At 35.1% G+C, this 17478-nt stretch overlaps 2 protein-coding genes across 3 annotated transcripts in view; one reads left to right on the plus strand and one right to left on the minus strand.

The window, feature by feature from the left end:
- Positions 1-4749, plus strand: part of pik3ca (phosphatidylinositol-4,5-bisphosphate 3-kinase, catalytic subunit alpha) — a 28995-nt gene extending 24246 nt beyond the window's left edge. The window contains exon 26 of the mRNA XM_028026993.1: positions 469-4749. Coding sequence (XP_027882794.1) covers positions 469-576 — 108 coding nt within the window. The 3' untranslated portion in view covers positions 577-4749. The remainder of the gene's footprint in view (positions 1-468) is intronic.
- A 649-nt stretch (positions 4750-5398) lies between these two features.
- kng1 (kininogen 1) lies at positions 5399-15503 on the minus strand. Of its 2 annotated transcripts, none has more exons than XM_028027045.1 (9): positions 15290-15503; positions 14479-14580; positions 12128-12274; positions 10691-10807; positions 10494-10569; positions 7667-7836; positions 7472-7582; positions 7288-7386; positions 5399-5997 (listed from the first exon to the last, which is right to left on the minus strand). In XM_028027045.1, exons 2-9 carry the CDS (start codon positions 14545-14547, stop codon positions 5701-5703), a joined length of 1086 nt encoding a protein of 361 aa, XP_027882846.1. In that variant the 5' UTR covers positions 14548-14580; positions 15290-15503; the 3' UTR covers positions 5399-5700. The 2 variants fall into 2 exon arrangements, with proteins under 2 accessions (XP_027882846.1, XP_027882845.1); XM_028027044.1 differs by lacking the exon at positions 15290-15503 and adding an exon at positions 15076-15131.
- Positions 15504-17478: the final 1975 nt, after the last annotated feature.

Here is a 17478-nt window from a genome sequence, read left to right on the forward strand (position 1 = left end):
TGAGCTCTGATCCAGAACCGCACAGCATTCTGGGGGATGTAGGCAGAAGAAAGTCTTTAGCTCAGAGGTGTCCAAAGTGTGGCCCGGGGCCCATTTGCAGCTCCTGGATTGATTTTATGTGACCTTTAAATTATACAAATGTGTCTCAGGTAGTTGGTGCAAGACTTTTTTTTTCAATTAGGACCCACAAATTAAAATCTTCTCACAAAAACATCAGATATAACAAAGTATTTATCTTTTAATTACATTTTCACCCCATATTTCATAAGTGCTTTAGAAAAAAAAAAACGTCTTGGAGTGAAAACTGTAGATAAAATAGGAATGGTCACCAGTTATCGGTATTATAGATATTCAAAACAAAAATCGTCTGACATGAAAAGCTAATAACGATAAGTTTTTCAGCCGTATCGTCCAGATTGACTTCAGAGTCTCCTTTTTTTGTGGGTTTTTGTTTCCTGTGTGACGCAGGAGGCTTTGGATTATTTCATGAAGCAGATGAACGATGCCCACCATGGAGGTTGGACCACCAAGATGGACTGGATTTTCCACACGATTCGGCAGCATGCACTAAACTAAACGTATTAAACTCAACAAGGAGTATTTATTACTACACTTTTTGAAGGGATTTATTTTTCCATTCACGGCAAACTCTATGAAACTCTATGAAGTTTGCCTTTTGATTAATTTTTGAAGCACTTTTTCCCTTGTTTTGTAAACGAGGTTCTGGGTTTTCCTCCATTTTCCTTTTTGTTTGCCTTTATTCAGGGTGTGCTGCTTTTGTCAGTGTGTCAAATTTTCCTCAGGACCCTGACGGTAATAACCTTCCCCAGACTTTCATGTTTGAAGAAAAAAGAAAAAGGAAATTTCTTCCCTTATTTTGCTGCGCTTTAAATAAATTCAACACAACTTGGAGAAGCCACGTCCGCCAAGGTGTTAATGTAGCTGCAAAGCAAGTCTGACTTGCTGACCTTCAGTCGTTGCAGTGCTGCACTTTTTCTCAACTTTGCTGGAGAGAGGGAAGGCACAGGAAACGGTGCACAGATTTTGTGGATCATCTCCCATCTACTATGTCTTCCACAGATAATTTTACCTTTTTTCATTGTTTGGGTTTTTTGAGCAGAAATTTAAAGACTAAAAAGCATCAGAGATGATCTCCTGAGATTTTCTTTCTCCGGCGACTTCTTGTCGTAAACTTCAGGGCAAAGATGCCTCTCCTTGAAAATAAAAAAAGCACTGTAAAAACGTAATGTGTACAGATTTACAACGTTTTAAATTAATTTATGTATTTTGTTTCATTTTGAACGTCAGAAATATAACAGATGATACTATTGATTTTGTAAATATGTTTGGAATTTTGTCACTTTAAGCCTCTTTTAGCACCATTTGATCTGCAGATTTTTTCTTACTAGACATAATGCTGATGCCTTTTTATTTATAAAGTTGGCCTATTTGTTATGTCCAGCCCAGAATCATTTATTTAGAGAAGCAAAACTGCAAGAGGGAACATTTTGGTCTTGCATTACATGTACAAGAAGTGAGGAAAGAAAACACACCGGCACTTTGTGTGCAAACAGGAACAGAGATTGTCACACCTTTGACCCCCCCACCCACCACCACCACCACACATACACACACACACCCACACACACACATGGGGTTAAGTCCCAAAATACACAATCTGAGTAAATTAAACTGAACTAAGAGCGCAAAACAAATTGAGGTTTATAGAAAATAGTCAATTTAGTCAAGCAATATTTTTGACAAGTAACATAAAAATCAACTCTGACTACATATTTTCAACCTAGAGAGTTTTTCTATCCCAAAATACTGTCCAGACTAACCAATTGTGTGCTGTGATTGGATAGTAGTAGGAGAAAGTAAAACCTATTTACAACCTTTTGCTATTCAGTGCCAAGGAGAAAGCCAGCAGAAGTACAGTATAAAAAAGCATTAGGTTGGAGAGATAAAAAACCGGCACCCTCTGGAAGGATTTAAAAGCCCTCTATGACAAGCCAAATCTGTCTTTAATTTACGAGACATTTAGTTTGCATTGTTCCCCTCTGTGTTCGGGCCTGAGCCGGTGCTGCCTTGCCTCAAACTGTCCTCTTAATGAGGAGTTGTGCTGAGTATGCATGTTTCACTTTTCTCCATATAGGTAGTTTTACCTGAGAGTTTAACACATGTATTATCGTAAGGATGTTACCCGTCGCATCAGTCTTTAGCTCCCTCCATAGTTTACCCACAATAAAATGCTGTTTACCCCTAAAACTGTCACTTTAGGCTAATTCTATGCAACTTTAGCTAAGCAAATTATGCTAGCAGAGCTAATTCTGAAGTAATTTGTGACAAAACAACACAAACTGTATATTTTATCCTCACAGACGGCTCCACTTTTAAAAGCCTTAAAAACATGAATTGAAATTTGCTTCACACGTTCAACAGTTGGTGTTTTCCGACTCTGAAATATGGCTGATTAGTTTTGCACAACCAGTATTCAAATGGCCAAAAAGACAACTTAAGATGGATTAAAACTTCGTTTGTTGAATGTGAAGACACTTAATGATTACATTAAGTGTAACGGGAACTTTGTTGAAAGTAAAATGTTTTCAGTATTTCAGTTATTTGGCATGTAATCAGTGCTGAAAACTTCAACATGTGACACTAAACCTCTCAATGGGCTGAACTATGAACTTTGTGATGCTCCAGAAATTAGAATATTTTACATCATCAGGGTAATTAAAAACCCATTATGGTAAATGAATACATTGAAGAGCTTCACCAGACCAGCCAGGTGTATTAAGAGGCCAAAGTGACGATTTGTTTTAATTTGGTACAGCTATTTTGTTTTGTTTATGCAGCATCATTAGCCTGGACCTTCTGTTGTTTTTTTCTGAGTGAATGCTGTGAAAGCTCATATTGTAAAAGCACTACAAGATGGGGGGGAAAAAAAGCTAAATAATTTGAATTATTCTTGCCTTTTTTTGGACATTAGTCTGATATGTATGTTTTGCAAATAGCTTAGCGAGTGTTTGACAAAAAATGTGTCATTAGATGTGGCAACTATGCTGTGTGTTGTCATCCCATGCATCCTCTGAGTCATTCTGTGCAGGCTGCAGAGCTTCATTGGCAGGTTCCAGTGGAAAACGACGCATGTGCCATGACACCTGCAATAACGGTGTCTTTAAATGTTTTGGAAACAACCCGTCTCCACTGGCAGGAAATATTTGCCAGCATTTTTTTTTATTTGTTTCTAAGGAAAGATAAATAAGGGGAAACAAACTTTTTTTTATATATGTATATTCATGTGTTACTTGAAATTTTATGAATTGGAGAGATTATGTCCAATTAGTAGTAATTATGAGAGTCTGTATTGTACTGTACATAAGCACCGATGGCTGAAGCATTGTTTAATACGAGTAGTGAATGTTATTTGTGCCACAGTGAAGACTCAATTACATCTTGATCTGAGGGATTGGTAAATAAACTGAAGACTAAAAAAAATGTTATTATAAGATTCCAACAGTTTTCTAAAGCATGGTTGGTTAAAGTGGTTGTTTTACCAATGGAGGAAAAATCCAAGTTTTTCCTCCTGGAAGTAATCACACTTCAAAAACACAAAATCTTACCAAATATTTTTGGTCTAGTTTTTAGTTCAAATATCTTAGTACACCTGAAATAAGACAAAACTATCTAATAAATTACCTTTAACTGAATAATTCTTTATTATTGGGGGGAAAAATACTAGTTCGATTGGCAGACTATTTCACTTACAACACAGGAGAAGTGTTTTGTTATAAGCGAAAATAATCTGCCAGTAGAACTAGAATTGGGTTGCTAGGTGACTGGCTGGGCTTGGCTGGCGTTGCTAAGTAACGGCAGAGTGACCATTGTGAAGTTAAATAATCTGCCAATGGAACTGGTATGTTTTTCATCAATATTAAGGAATTATTTACTTAAAACAAGTTGCTATATCTTGCTGAAAAGCTGCTTGCATGTTAATTTTGTCTTATTTGAAGTGTACCAAGATATTTGCATTGGAAACTAGACTAAAGATATGTGGTTAGATTTTGTGCTTTTGCAGTGCACCTTCATCCATAAAACGAGAACACTTTAGGAAGTTCATCACAATAAAGTGCAATAAGCCGTAATCTTGCCTTTTTAGTGGCTTTCATTGTGACTGTTGGACTAAAATGTTTAATCTACCATGTAAGCCATTTGTCTTTGTATTGAATTCAATTGTCGCCTGATGGTTTTTTTTTTTTTGTTTGTTTGTTTAAATGCACTGTTTCTACTGAGCCTCGGATTGAGCCATGAACGGAGAAAATGTTACAAAATGGATTTAAAATTCTGTTTTTAAATTTCAAGCAAATTCTCTGGAATATAAAATATTTTACTTGTGTGCAGCTCTGTGAGTTAGTGTAGTAATGTACTGTGCTGCCAGAACTTTTTCACATCCTACTTGCATGAGATCAGTATTTATTTTCCTGATTTTATAATTGTTTTCCCCCTTTTTTTTATTTTGATAAGCATACATTCACCTTATTACATAATACCTTAAGTCTGCTCCCTGTAGGTTTTGGGACATTTGGTATTTAAGTCGCATTATTATTGCTGGTTTATTTATGGATGTACATTTGTTTTGCTTTTGCTCAACATTCAGAGAGGCGACGGTTATATTCCCTGACCGACCGACTAACTGGTCACCAGGGCATTCTGTGAAGTTGTGTAAATAAATTTGTTAAACATTCACCTGCGTGTTTGCTCCTGTGCTGTCCACAAGTTCAAACTGTTCCTGCAAACTTTTGCTCGTCACTGCTACGTCTACTGGGATTTTTTAAGTCATTCAGATGATTACATTTCACAGATTTCCACAAATATTCAACTCTTAAATGTTATTTTTAATTTTATTTTTATTGTTTTTATGTTCTTTACAAATCAATCATGAGCTACAAATTTTGACTTTACTAACAATTTTGTTTGATGCCAAAGAAAAAACAGATTTCTGCAAAATTCACACCTTTAAAGTGACCCAATTCAACAGAGGTCCATCCAATTGGTGCTAGCCTCAGTGAGTGGAATAGTTGATCTTTGGGAATCAGAAGTTATGGCTGAAGGATCCACAAATGTGGGTTAAATTGCCTTAAAAAGATATGTACCGTATTCCTACGAAAATTACTTGAGGAAATTTCCTCTACAAGTTAGGACTCTTAGTTTTGACATATTCAATGCAGTTTGTTTTTGTCTTGAGGCTTTTCTGTCAGGCAAATGTTTGGGTCGCACGTAGACGTCTTCATTATGTTCTGTGACTTTGTGCCGTTGACGCAACATATCTATGGTCGTTGATGCTACGGCTAACTAGCTGTTAATTAACCGCTAGCACCCTAGCTAGCCTTTTTTCCCATTTATCATTGAGTAGTCAGTTGGTAGTACTGCTACTGGCTCACTGAAAGCCTGAATTATATCAGGCTTTAAACACTTTTAAATAGAAAATCTGGTTACTTTGAACCAAAGAATATAGAAACAGGGGTTACAATAAAGGTATGTCTGCTAACAGCCTTTAGCCCCGAAGGTGGTTCTGGAAAGATTTAAATCATCAATAGAGCCTTGTGTACAAGAAAAAAAAACAGTTAAACATAATTCATTGAGGACACTTTTTAAAAACCTGAACATACAATAAATGCGGCTTCTTGAGAAGGAATCTTAAGAAAGCAGGTCAGTATCACTAAATTCTCCCGCCAATGGCGGCTTCTGGGAGGGCGCTACGGGTTGGACCGGCTTGAATTGTTTCCAGGGGTTGGAGGGGCAGTGGAAGGGGTGGTTGTTGGCGTTGGGGGAGGCTGACGGTTTGGAGGCCGTCGTGTCCTCCTCGGATGATTCCTCTTTGGCTGGAGCCTTGGAGGGGGATTGTATCGATGGAGGAGACCGCGACGGTGAAGAGGCGGGCGGAGGTGGATCCCGGTTCCTGAGAGGAGACCAGCCGGGAGGACGGCGCCGAGGCTGAGGGGAAGGTACAAACAATTAAATGGAGACGAATAAATTACTTCACTACGAGGCTGTTATAGATGGAAAAACAGGAGGAGTAAATTTCTTCCAAAAAATACACATTTTATTGAAAAAAAGAACATTTTTGACTTTGAAAAGTTAAAAATTTGCTAGAAAATCTTAAATTTTGAGATTAATCTCAGCAGTGTAAAAGTTTCAAAAGTAAAAAGAAACGATTTTTGAAACAGAAATTTTCTTGTTTTTCTATAAGATTTTGGAATATTTTTCAAGCAAATGTTCAACTTTTCATACTCAAATTGCAGATTTCTTTACATTTCTGAGCTTAATCTCAAAATTGGAGTTTTCTCTAGCAATTTTTTTTTTACTTCAAACATAAATTTTCTTATTTATTTTTTTTAAAGAGAATTTCTGATATTTATCTTAAAATGTATTTTTCTACCAAATTTTTATGTTTCATGTGTAACTGGGTCTATATTGTTGTATATTTTCACAAAATGTTTTCTTTAATTTATTTGCCCTCTTATACTTGTCTGTCTTTGTGTTCCTCTGTGTCTGCTATGAGGGGTTTGGTCCTCCAGCTCCGCCCTACTTTCTTCTTCTTTTGTTCAGGGTCCTCCAGCACCATTATAAATGTTAAGTTGTTCATTTCCTCTTCCCTTTTGTTAATTGTTCCACTGGGAAGAGATTGGGTTGGAGAACTGGAGCACATGCTACGTGCTAATGCTAATATCTCCCGATTGACAGGCTGAATAAACGGAGTCCGCCTCCAAACCCAGACTCGGTGTTTTTATGGTTTGTCCTATAAACACACAACGCAGAAGTCCACCGGTCACACATGCTCAAATTTCCTTTTTTTTCTTTTTTTTAAGAAAATTTCTCAGATTAATCTTTTGAAATCTTGGGAAGTTTTACCAATATTTTCTGCCACCATTTGCCTTTCTTAGGACATTCTTGATCACCTGTGATTTAGATGATTTGGGCTTACAGCTAATGAAAATTCAGCATTCTCATAAAATCAAAACATTAAGTTTTTAAAAAGCAGCTCATAATTCAGAAATGTTTTGGCCTACTGCAGGGTTTATGTTTGGATATTAGACTTGGTTTTTGCTGAAATTACTCCAAAGCTGATGTTTTTTTCTTATATTCCTTTTTCCAAAAAGCTTTCCTTCCACTCAACTTTCCATTAACAGCTTGAACACAGCATGCTGTAAACAGGCAGCTCATTTAAGGTAATGTCAAAAATATATATTTTTTTGTCATTGCAAACCAAAGTAAGTGTCTCACCAAAGGTAGGGCTCTGTTTTCGCACTGCGCCAGGAGGACACCCGGCTGCTCCAGTCTCCACGGTGCCATATCCACGGTAGCGTTACAGTTAGCAAACTCCTGCATTACGTTTTTTTAAAAAAAGTAAAAAACCCAATTATATCCAAAAAATTCTAGATTCAGTTGATTTATTTCATGTTTTTACCATATTATCCTCATCTGGGACACACAGGTCGTTGAGATCTTTGTGCTCAGCCTTTGCACACGTCGTTTTCTTCATGTCGAATCTCAGCTTGTACCTGAAACCTGCAACAACCTGCAAACATAAGCACAGTAAGTTCAGAGCAGGAATAATAATTTCTTACTGGTTTTGTCTTTGCCTCCCACTTTCAGTCTGTACCTGTCTAGTGGCATGGCTGACTCTGTTCAGGGTGAACAGGTGAGTTGAGTTGGAAATTGAGTTAAACTTGGACACTGATGCTAACAGAGGAACTTTAAGGTCCTCTGAGTTTCCTTCAATCTCCACAGGGCAGCCCAAACACGTCGCTTTCTCTGAGGAAATGTAGCCGTCTGAAGAAAAGAAATAATTTAATGTTGTAACGAACCATGTGTAATAACACCGTCATCAGCATAAAATAATGCCAAAATCCAGAATATAAACAAGGTGAATGTAATTTTTAGGCTTGAGCACTTCGAAATCCCAACATCTTACCAAGCATTTTGGTCTAATTTCCAGTGCAAATATCTTAGTACACTGGAAGCAAGACAAACTAACTTGCAAGTAACTTTTCAGCAAGAAATAGGAGCTTTTTTTATGTCAACAATCCCTTAATATTGATATAAAAAGTACTAGTTCCACTGGCACATTATTCCACTTTTAACATTGGGAAAAATGTCTTGTTTTTTAATGACGCACAAAAAAATGTATAATAACACTGTCATCAGCATAAAATGACACCAAAATCTCAAAAACAAACAAGATGAATGTAATTTCCAGGCTGGAACACTACAAAAACACAAATCTTAGTTCAGATATCTTAGTACAATTGAAATAAGACAAAACTAACTTACAACTAACTTTTCAATAAGAAACAGGAGCTTGTTTTATGTCAATAATCCCTTAATATTGATATAAAAAGTACTAGTTCCACTGGCACATTATTCCACTTTTAACATTGGGAAAAATGTCTTGTTTTTTAATGACGCACAAAAAATGTATAATAACACTGTCATCATCATAAAATGACACCAAAGACTAGAATATTATTTCTAAGCTTGTTCACAACAAAAGCACCAAATCTTACCATGTACTTTCTATCTAGTTCTGGTGCAAACATCTTAGTACATTTGAATTAAGACAAAACTATCTTACAATTATCTTTTCAGTGAGATATGAGCTTGGTTTAGATCAATAAATCCTTAATATTGATTTAAAAAGTACCTCTAAATAATCTGACATTGTAACTAGTAACCTTTCATCAATATTAAAAAATTATTGACTTAAAACAAGCTCCTTTCTCCTGAAAAATTGTTTTTAAGTTAGTTTGTCTTATTTTAAGTGTACTTATATGTTTGCACTAGCCAAAAATGACATGCTAAGATTTATTGTTTGAGGAGTGTTCAAAAGGTAAATCAATAATTTTTAGGATCTTTTGAGTGTTTAAAGTGAACAAGATAACAGAAAATAAATGAGAAAAACCACTTGAAGGCATCAAACCACCAAACTGTTTAATTAAGTTCTGTGTTTTCATTTCTTCTTTTACTGTTTTCTGCCAAACGTTTATATGTTTAGTAACTGGTATCTACTTTTCTTCTAATAGATCAGATCAGTTCAAAATGTGTAAAATCTAAACATCAGCAGTTCAGAATCAACTTATATAATTTCAAATAATGAACAAAATAATACAAGGAGTTTAAATCCTTCAGCAGAAAAAAAGTATTTTATAAAAGAAGGAATTTTCCATGTTGATCCTGGAAATTGTTGCCTCACGCTTTGAAAGAATCTGTTTGCATTTGCCTCCGCCGGGGGATTATAAAGCAAACAGATTAAAGTCTACATGCAGCCGCTTTCCATGCAGTGATAGGTTAATGTTGGGCTTTTTGTATTTGCTTCAATGTATTTCACAATCTTGGTTTCTCCACACCCACCAGTACATGTTTTTCTTATTTGAAAAAGTTTTTTAAAGCAAAATGATGTGACAGAAGAACACAAGAAGGAATATTTATTTAATCTAACTCGTGATTCTGTAGGAGCACTCAGATATCTGACTTTTTGCACACAATAAACAAAAGTAATCTTTCTTAATTCAAGACTGCAGTGAGAATGTTGATGAGAATTAAATGGAGAGATCATATTGATGTCCAGTTTGCAACATGTGGAAAAAGTTCAAATATTGTCTCAAAGAAAACCTTTTGGACGATGTTGTTGTTTTGATTTTTTGACCAGAAGCGTCGAAATTTTGATGGAAAAATCCCAGAACCACCACAGATTATTTCACTTATAAGATGGGAAAAATGTGCTGTTAATAATAATCTGCCAGTGGAAATGGTAATTTTTCATCAAGATAAAGTAATTATTGACCTAAAACAAGCTCCTATTTCTTGCTGAAACGTATTGTAAGTTAGTTTTATCTAAAGTGTATTAAGATATTTGCACTAGAAGCTACAACAAAATACTTTGTAATATTTAGTGTTTTTACTGTACGCTATACATGCAAAGATCATGCTACAAATATGTTAAACTGTGGGAAAGGAAAAAATGTTTCCAAATGATTTTATTTTGGTTCCTAGAGAAAATATCATGTTACACTTTAAATAAGACAAAACTATCCCAAAAGTAAAGTTTCAGCAAGATATAGGAGCTTGTTTTAGGTCAATAATTACTTTATATTGATGAATAATTACCAGTTCCACTGGCAGATTATTCTATTTTTGGGAAAAATATTGTTATAAGAAAAACTTTTCTCTAAAACTGCTTTGCTTTTACAAATTTTGAGACATTTTTGATAAAATCTTCTTTGCTTTGACCTTCACCTCTTAAGTCTATTATTTCAGATATTGTATTATTTCAATATTTTATGCCTTGTATGTTTTTTGTAGATTTTCTATGGCTAAATAAATGCAAATGTACCATAATTTATTTGATTTAAATGTTTTTGCTCCACTGCAGGATGCAAGTTGAGTAACTAGTTGATCATTTCCAGTTTCTGGTAAGATCATTCACTCACCAACATTACAATACACCTCTTTAGTGACGGTCTCTTTCTCATTCATGTGGACTGTAGAGTTGCATGAAATCGCTGCCTGGAGGAAAAACATCGTAGAGTTTAAGTTTTAAAACTTAAACTTTGTTCTAACACAAATATTAAGATAGAGAGAGTTTTTTTTATTATTTAATATCCTTTAATAATTTTAATGTCGTTACCACAGATCCGGTGGGAAGATAGTCGCAGTCTGTCCAGTTTTTGCTGCCCCCTGCTGGACAGTCACTCCTCCTGCTGGTGAACTCCAGGTAGTACATGGAGTCGGATCCGTCCTCTGTCTGCACACAAACCCTCACAATCATGCAACAGAATATTAGGGCCAAAAAAATTAATATATTTCCAATCTATGAGCTCCAAAAGTATAAAATTTGCTCTGAAAAACACAGAAATTTTGAGAATAATCTGATAAATTTCTGTTAAAAAAAAACAAACACACTAGAAATTTCAGTTTCAAAAGTTGGAAGTTTTTTCCAAGAAAAAAATACAACATCAAACGGACCACGATGTAAGGTTGTGTGGAAATGTTGGCATTTAAAAGATCAAAATGAAAATAATTCATATAAATACAACATAAAATTGGGCAAGAAAAGAAATCTGTAAAGTTACTCTCAATGGGGGTTAAAATATCAAAAAAAGAAATGACTCAAGTAAGAGTAAAAAATATACTTTTAGGAGTATTTTTACTGCACTACTGCAAAAACACAAAATCTTAAAACATATTTTTAATCTAGTTTCTAATGAAGACATCTTAGTACACTTGAAATTAAACAAAACTAACATAAAGTAACTTTAAAGCAGGATATCAGAACTTGTTTTAATTCAATAATTCCTTAATAATAATGAAAAAATACTTGTTCCATTGGCAGATTATTACACTTAAAAAATGGGAAAAACCATCTTGTTACAAGTGAAATAATCTGCCAGTGAAACTAGAACTTTTTCATTAATATTAAGGAATTATTTACTTTAACCAAGCTGCTAAATCTTGCTGAAAACTTACTTAAGTTAGTTTGTCTCATTTCAAGTGTACTAAGACATTTGCACTAGAAACTAGACTGGAAATTACTTAGTAAGATTGTGTGTTTATCCAGTGAACAAGCCTGGAAATTACATTCACCCTGTTTATTTATTAGATTTTGGCGTCTTTTTATGTTGATGATCATGTTACTATACATTATACAAAACCAAAAACACTTTTTAACATTTTCTGTTTTTGCAGTGTAAAAATACTCCTAAAAGTATTATTTCTTTTCCAAAAAAGTTACTCAAGTAAACGTACCCGAGTAAATTTAACCAGTTACTACACAACTCTGCAATCAGCATGTAGCAAAGGTCAAAGGGTCAAACAGCATTTTCCAGGAATTTGTCAGCCATTTCAGGAGTTTGTTTTGAAAAATAATTTCTAAATTCAACAAAAGCTGCAATTTATGTCTAAATCAAGATTATGGAAACATGACTTCATCACATCTGACTCTGTCTGAATTACGGAATAATAATAATAATGAGATCATGCATATTAATGAGATCGTGCATATTAATGAGATCATGAGTTTTCCTGCATGTTGCAGGAAGCTGCATTATTTCTCCAGCTGCTGTACCTTCTTGGCCACTCTGATCTCAAACAGAGCCAGCTTCTGTCCGACGGTCAGCTTGCTGTTGAACTCATGCAAGGCGCTGGTGACGGCCTTCTGCACTGACGGGTCATCGCAGAAAACCAGAACGCCTCGCTGGCCGTCCACGCCCGTCTGGACCAACCAATAAAACAAGAAACGTTAATGGCAAACTCTCACACAAAAGATTAAATCTTTATTTTAAGAGAGAAAAGCGAATTTCTTTTTAACATTTGAGGCATTTATGACAAAACTGAAGGTGGGATAAATTTAGCCTGTTTTGATAAAGTATATTCTTTATTTAAGATGTCACAGGAAGCGATAAAGTGAAACCACTTGGTTCATGAAATCATCTGTAAGGGAACAATTTCATGTGGTTCCTAAGACATAATCATAATTTTTCTCTCTTTTTTTTGATGTGACACTCGGACAACACAACATTTTACCAAGTATTTTTGGTCCAGTTTTAGTGCAAACGTAGTTTTGTCTTATTTCAAGTGGAATAACCTACAAGTAACTTTTCTCCAAGAAAAAGTAGCTTGTTTCAAGTTACTGATTCTGTAATATTGATTAAGAATTACTAGTTCCAATGGATTTATTGAATTTATAACATGGGAAAATGTTATGTTATTAGTAAATTAATCTGCCAAAAGAACTGGAACTTTTTAATCAATATTAAGTAATTATTCACTTTAAAAAGCTGCTATTTCTTGCAGAAAAGTTACTTGTAAATTAGTTTGTCTTATTTCAGGTGTAATAAGATATTTACACTAAATTACATGACTGTTATTTAAAAAAAAATACTTTTAAAAGTATTCTTTGTCCATCATTGTAAGTGAAATACTCTGCCAGTGAAACTAGAATTCTTTTTATCACTAAGGAAAAAGTTACTTGTAAGTAATTTTTGTCTAATTTAAAGTGTACTAAGATATTTAGACTAGAAACTCGACCAAAAATAGTGGGTAACATTTTGTTTTTGCAGTGAACAAGCCTGAAAATCACATTCTCACCGTTTATCTTTTCATATTTTGGTTTCCTTTTATGCTGATGACGGTGTTATTATGTGTCATTAAAAAAACAACGTTATAAGTAGTTTGTGAATAACTGAATGAAGTTTGCTCAATCTGCACTTCAGTTTTAGGAACCACATTTAATATAATTAGCTTTGGAAAGACACAATAAGATATAATTACTTGGAATTTTATACGTAAGTTATTCAGTCACAGCATCAACAAATTTAAACTGTTTTTTGCTTCACAAATACATCAGCAGTTTAAAATCATTTTGGAGTAAAGGCACCCACAATAAAATGCTCAATTTCAGGTATTATCTATGTATATGTTTTTAATATTTAAGGTTTTCTTTATTTCTTTATTTCCACGTTACAGATTTCATTTCAACCCTAGCATTTATTGACGAGTTTCATGAAAATTTGATTTCTCATTTGGATCTAATTGCTAATAAAATTAGCTTATAACTCACCAACTCAACATATAATCACAGATCTCCTGCTGGGCAGGTTGTAAACATTTTTTCCGTATTATCGAAAATATCTTATTTTAAATTAAATAATCTGCCAGTGGAACTAGAACTTTTTTTAATCAATATTAATAAATTATTTACTTAAAATAAACTCCTAAATCAGGGGTGTCCAAACTTCTTATGGGTCAAACTCGTTAAGTCAAAAGAACAAAATAAACCTACAATCAAGTAAATAAAGTTATTTTTTATTTATTTTCTTGAAAGAAGTTTGTTTTTCATCATATAACAAAAATTTTCAAAAGAATTTTGCACGCTTGCTGTATTAAATCATCTAGTTTTAAATTATTTTAGGCTTAGTTGAACAAATTAGTTATAAGAGCAGGATTTGGGTCATTTCAAAACGTTTAGATGAGTTTTAAACATTCAATAAAAGTCGAATTATGCAAGTGAAAAGACAAATACTTTATGTTATGTTTAACATTTTCTATTCCAAATAATTTTTTACCATGGATTAAAATAAATAAATTTGTATCATTCATGAACTGCAGTCGGGGGCCACAAAAAAATCAGTCGAAGGGCCACAAATGGCCCTCGGGCCGCACTTTGAACACCCTGTTCTACATCTTGCTGAAAAGTTACTTTTAAGCTAGTTTGGTTTTAATTCAAGTGTACGAAGATATTTACACTAGAAACTAAACCAAAATGACTTGGTGAGATTTTGTTTTTGGTTATTTTTAAGCTCTTTATAAATCAATAAATCAAAAAACTGAAAAAATGTTGTGGTTTCTTTAAGTCATTGAAGAGTTTCTCATATCTCAAAGCTCTTCTCTCTTTTCGAACGTTTTCTTTTCTCTTACCTGCCCGAACGCAGAGCTGCAGAAACACAGCAGAGCGGCGACAAACAGCCCCACTGCGCTGCTCATCATGCACGTTGGTGACTGCTTCGCCTTTTTACTCAGCTGCAAACCACAGAAAAAGATAACGTCAAACTAATTATCAGGGCTTTCACCTCACGAACCAAGCTTCCCTGTGGACGAAATCTGTGTGACAACAGATCAGGCTGAGACTCTGGCAAAGAGCAAAGCTTTATTTGGTCTGCAGACGGAGAACAACACAGCAGCAGCTGCTCTGAGGTCTGACTTGCAGCTGCAAAGCCCTCACAATATATAGAAGTCATGACACAATGTGGTCGTTCCAGTTTCAGTTGAACAATTTTCATGCAGGTCACGTATCCATAGGGTGGCTCAGTTGGATGATAAACATCTTCTATGTCAAATATGTGAGTTTCCAAGAATCAGGTTTGCTAATGGAACAATTTTGCATAACAAAAACATTGTCAGAATAAATGTCTCAAAACTCTGAGCTGGTGACATTCTATAGAGAAACTTGTTGAGCCTCAGGACTTATTCCATCACACTATAATTATCTAAACTATCTGTAAACAAATACTGGACCTTGCTGTGGTATGTATGGTGAGGCGTTGTCGCCATCAGCAATCGCTGCACCCCTCTGACTGGTTCTACAGAAACTCTGGCCTACATACTCTAACAGATTGAGCAATACTAATGTGGTTAAACGAGTAAAAGAATTAAATAAAACTGTTAAAAGAAACAATACAACAATTTTTACTTCACATCCCCCAGTCGAATTGTTCCAAAGCTAGCTTACAGTGAAAATCCCGACTCCTCTCTCCGGACGATTGAGTGAATTTGTCCTCTTCAGATGATGACACAAAGGACACAGACCCAACGCTCGCCTCGCTCAGTCAGTAAAAGAGGAGTAAATGTTTGCTCTTCTGTTTGCCCTCCCAGTCAATACATCAGCCATTTCAGAGGCAAAGGGAACGCAAAGCAAGACGCACAAACATTACGCTCTGAATCAGACACAAAGCAACGCCTAAAAACACAGATTTGAATTTTTCTCTAACGTTTGTGTTTACATGTCACTGTTAGCACGATCGCTGTGTTTTTTGAGTCAGTTTTACGTGGAACTTTGTCCCCATCGACCTTTAACCTCAGCCACTCTGATTTCCCCACCAACTGTCTGTCAACAAGCTGAGGAGAGCTCCCATGCACCAAGATCAACAGATTACGAAATATTCACTGTGGATCTGCCCCCAGTTTGCCTGTTTGCAGTTCATAAGTCACTTCAGTGCCATTTAGAGATTTAAAACATACTGGAAAGTATAAGATTACAATGTAATTTATCATAGAAATGTGGTAAATTAAAGGAGCTTAATTCTTCTGAAGAAGTTCTAGTTGGGATTTGAGATGCTGCAGAACCTGAATTTTTTTTTTTACCAATATATTTTTTATTGAGATTTTTCACATTTTTATTTCTCTGAGTTGAGTAAAAATAATTACTGTCATGTAATAACTACAAAGAGAACCTGTTCGGATAATTACATGCTTGTATTTCTGCTGTAGTTCTGGGAAAATCTGAACACCCAAATATAAAATAACATCGTCAGCGAATAGAGAAACTTTGTGCTCTGTGGGTCCCACCGTGATCCAGAGATTCGTGGATGGAGACGAACAGCTGATGCCAAAGGCTCGATTGCCAGTGTGAATAGTAAGGGAGAGAGAGGGCATCCTGGCGACAACCCTTCCTGATCTGAATTGCCCTTTGATACTATTTCTGCAGTTGGATTATTATATAATATTTTAACCCATTTAATAAAGTAACGTCCACTGAAAGAAGAGCTGTGTCACTAGCGTTCTTTTTGAACCAAATAATATTCAGGACCCTCCTAATATTGTGGTATCCTTGCCTCCCAACTACAAACCCATTTTGATCTTTATTTATAATATCTGGTAAGATTCTTTGCAGTCGCAATGCCAATAGTTTACAGATGATTTTGAGATCAGAGTTCAGTAGACTCAGGTTTTCACATTTATTGGGAGGTTTACCCGGTTTTGGCAGCTGGATAATTAGAGCCTGATTGAAAGAGGGAGGCAAGGTGCCATTTTGAAATGACTCCATGAACATGTCTAGAAGGGAAGAGAGCAATTTGTCCTTAAATGTTTTGTAAAGGTCGATGGGGATACCATCAGGTCCTGGTTGCTTTCCAGATTTCATTCCATTAATGGCCGGTGCTAATTCCTCTTTATTTATTTCTATATTTGAGTCTACTCTACAATCCTCTGCAATGACAGGGAGATGTAGTCTACTTAAAAACTTGTCTAATTCCACTTGGTCTAACTTTCCTTTAGAGTCATATAATTTCTGATAATAATCTTTAAAAGCATTATTAATATCCCTTGGATCTATTGGAGTTTTATCCTGTGTTTCAGTTGATGTAATCGAGGTTGTTGTTTCAAGCTGTTTAATCTGCCAAGCTAGAAGTTTTCCAGCCTTGTCCCCCTGTTCGTAAAAACTTTGTTTCAATCTTAAGAGACTGGACATTTTGTCATATTCTGCTCTGACGATCAAGAGCTGTTTTTTCAACTCAGTATCATTTGTTTGAAAAACCGTCTCCTAAATGTTCTTTATTTTATTTTCTAGGTGCTGCCTTTTAGTCTTGGCTTCCTTGGACTTATTGCCTGTAAAGCTAATAATATGACCTCTAATAAATGCTTTAAAGGCCTCCCATCTGATGCATGCTGTTGTTTGATTTGTGTTCAACTGAAAGAACTCATCGATTTGTATTCCTATATATTAAACAAAATCCTCATCCTGCAACCATTTATGCTGAAAGCGCCATCTAGGGGGATCCCTGGTAAGACTCTTATCACAGTAGCTCAGACAACATGGAGCGTGATCTGAAATCACTATGTTTCCATTCGTTTTGAATTTTGGATATTAGTTCTAATGAAATAAAAAATAATCTATTCGTGAGTATGTCTGAAATGTTGCTG

This window comes from Xiphophorus couchianus, chromosome 9 (genome assembly GCF_001444195.1).
Source record: "Xiphophorus couchianus chromosome 9, X_couchianus-1.0, whole genome shotgun sequence".
Lineage (NCBI taxonomy): Eukaryota > Metazoa > Chordata > Actinopteri > Cyprinodontiformes > Poeciliidae > Xiphophorus > Xiphophorus couchianus.

Coding starts and splice junctions, on each gene's coding strand:
- kng1 (XM_028027044.1), bottom strand. CDS start 15,111: ATGGCGACAACGCCTCACCATACATACCACAGCAAG. Junction 10,570..10,690: donor ATCTTCCCACCGGATCTGTG/GTAACGACATTA, acceptor TTTTTCCTCCAG/GCAGCGATTTCATGCAACTC. Junction 7,583..7,666: donor TCAGCCATGCCACTAGACAG/GTACAGACTGAA, acceptor TTATGTTTGCAG/GTTGTTGCAGGTTTCAGGTA.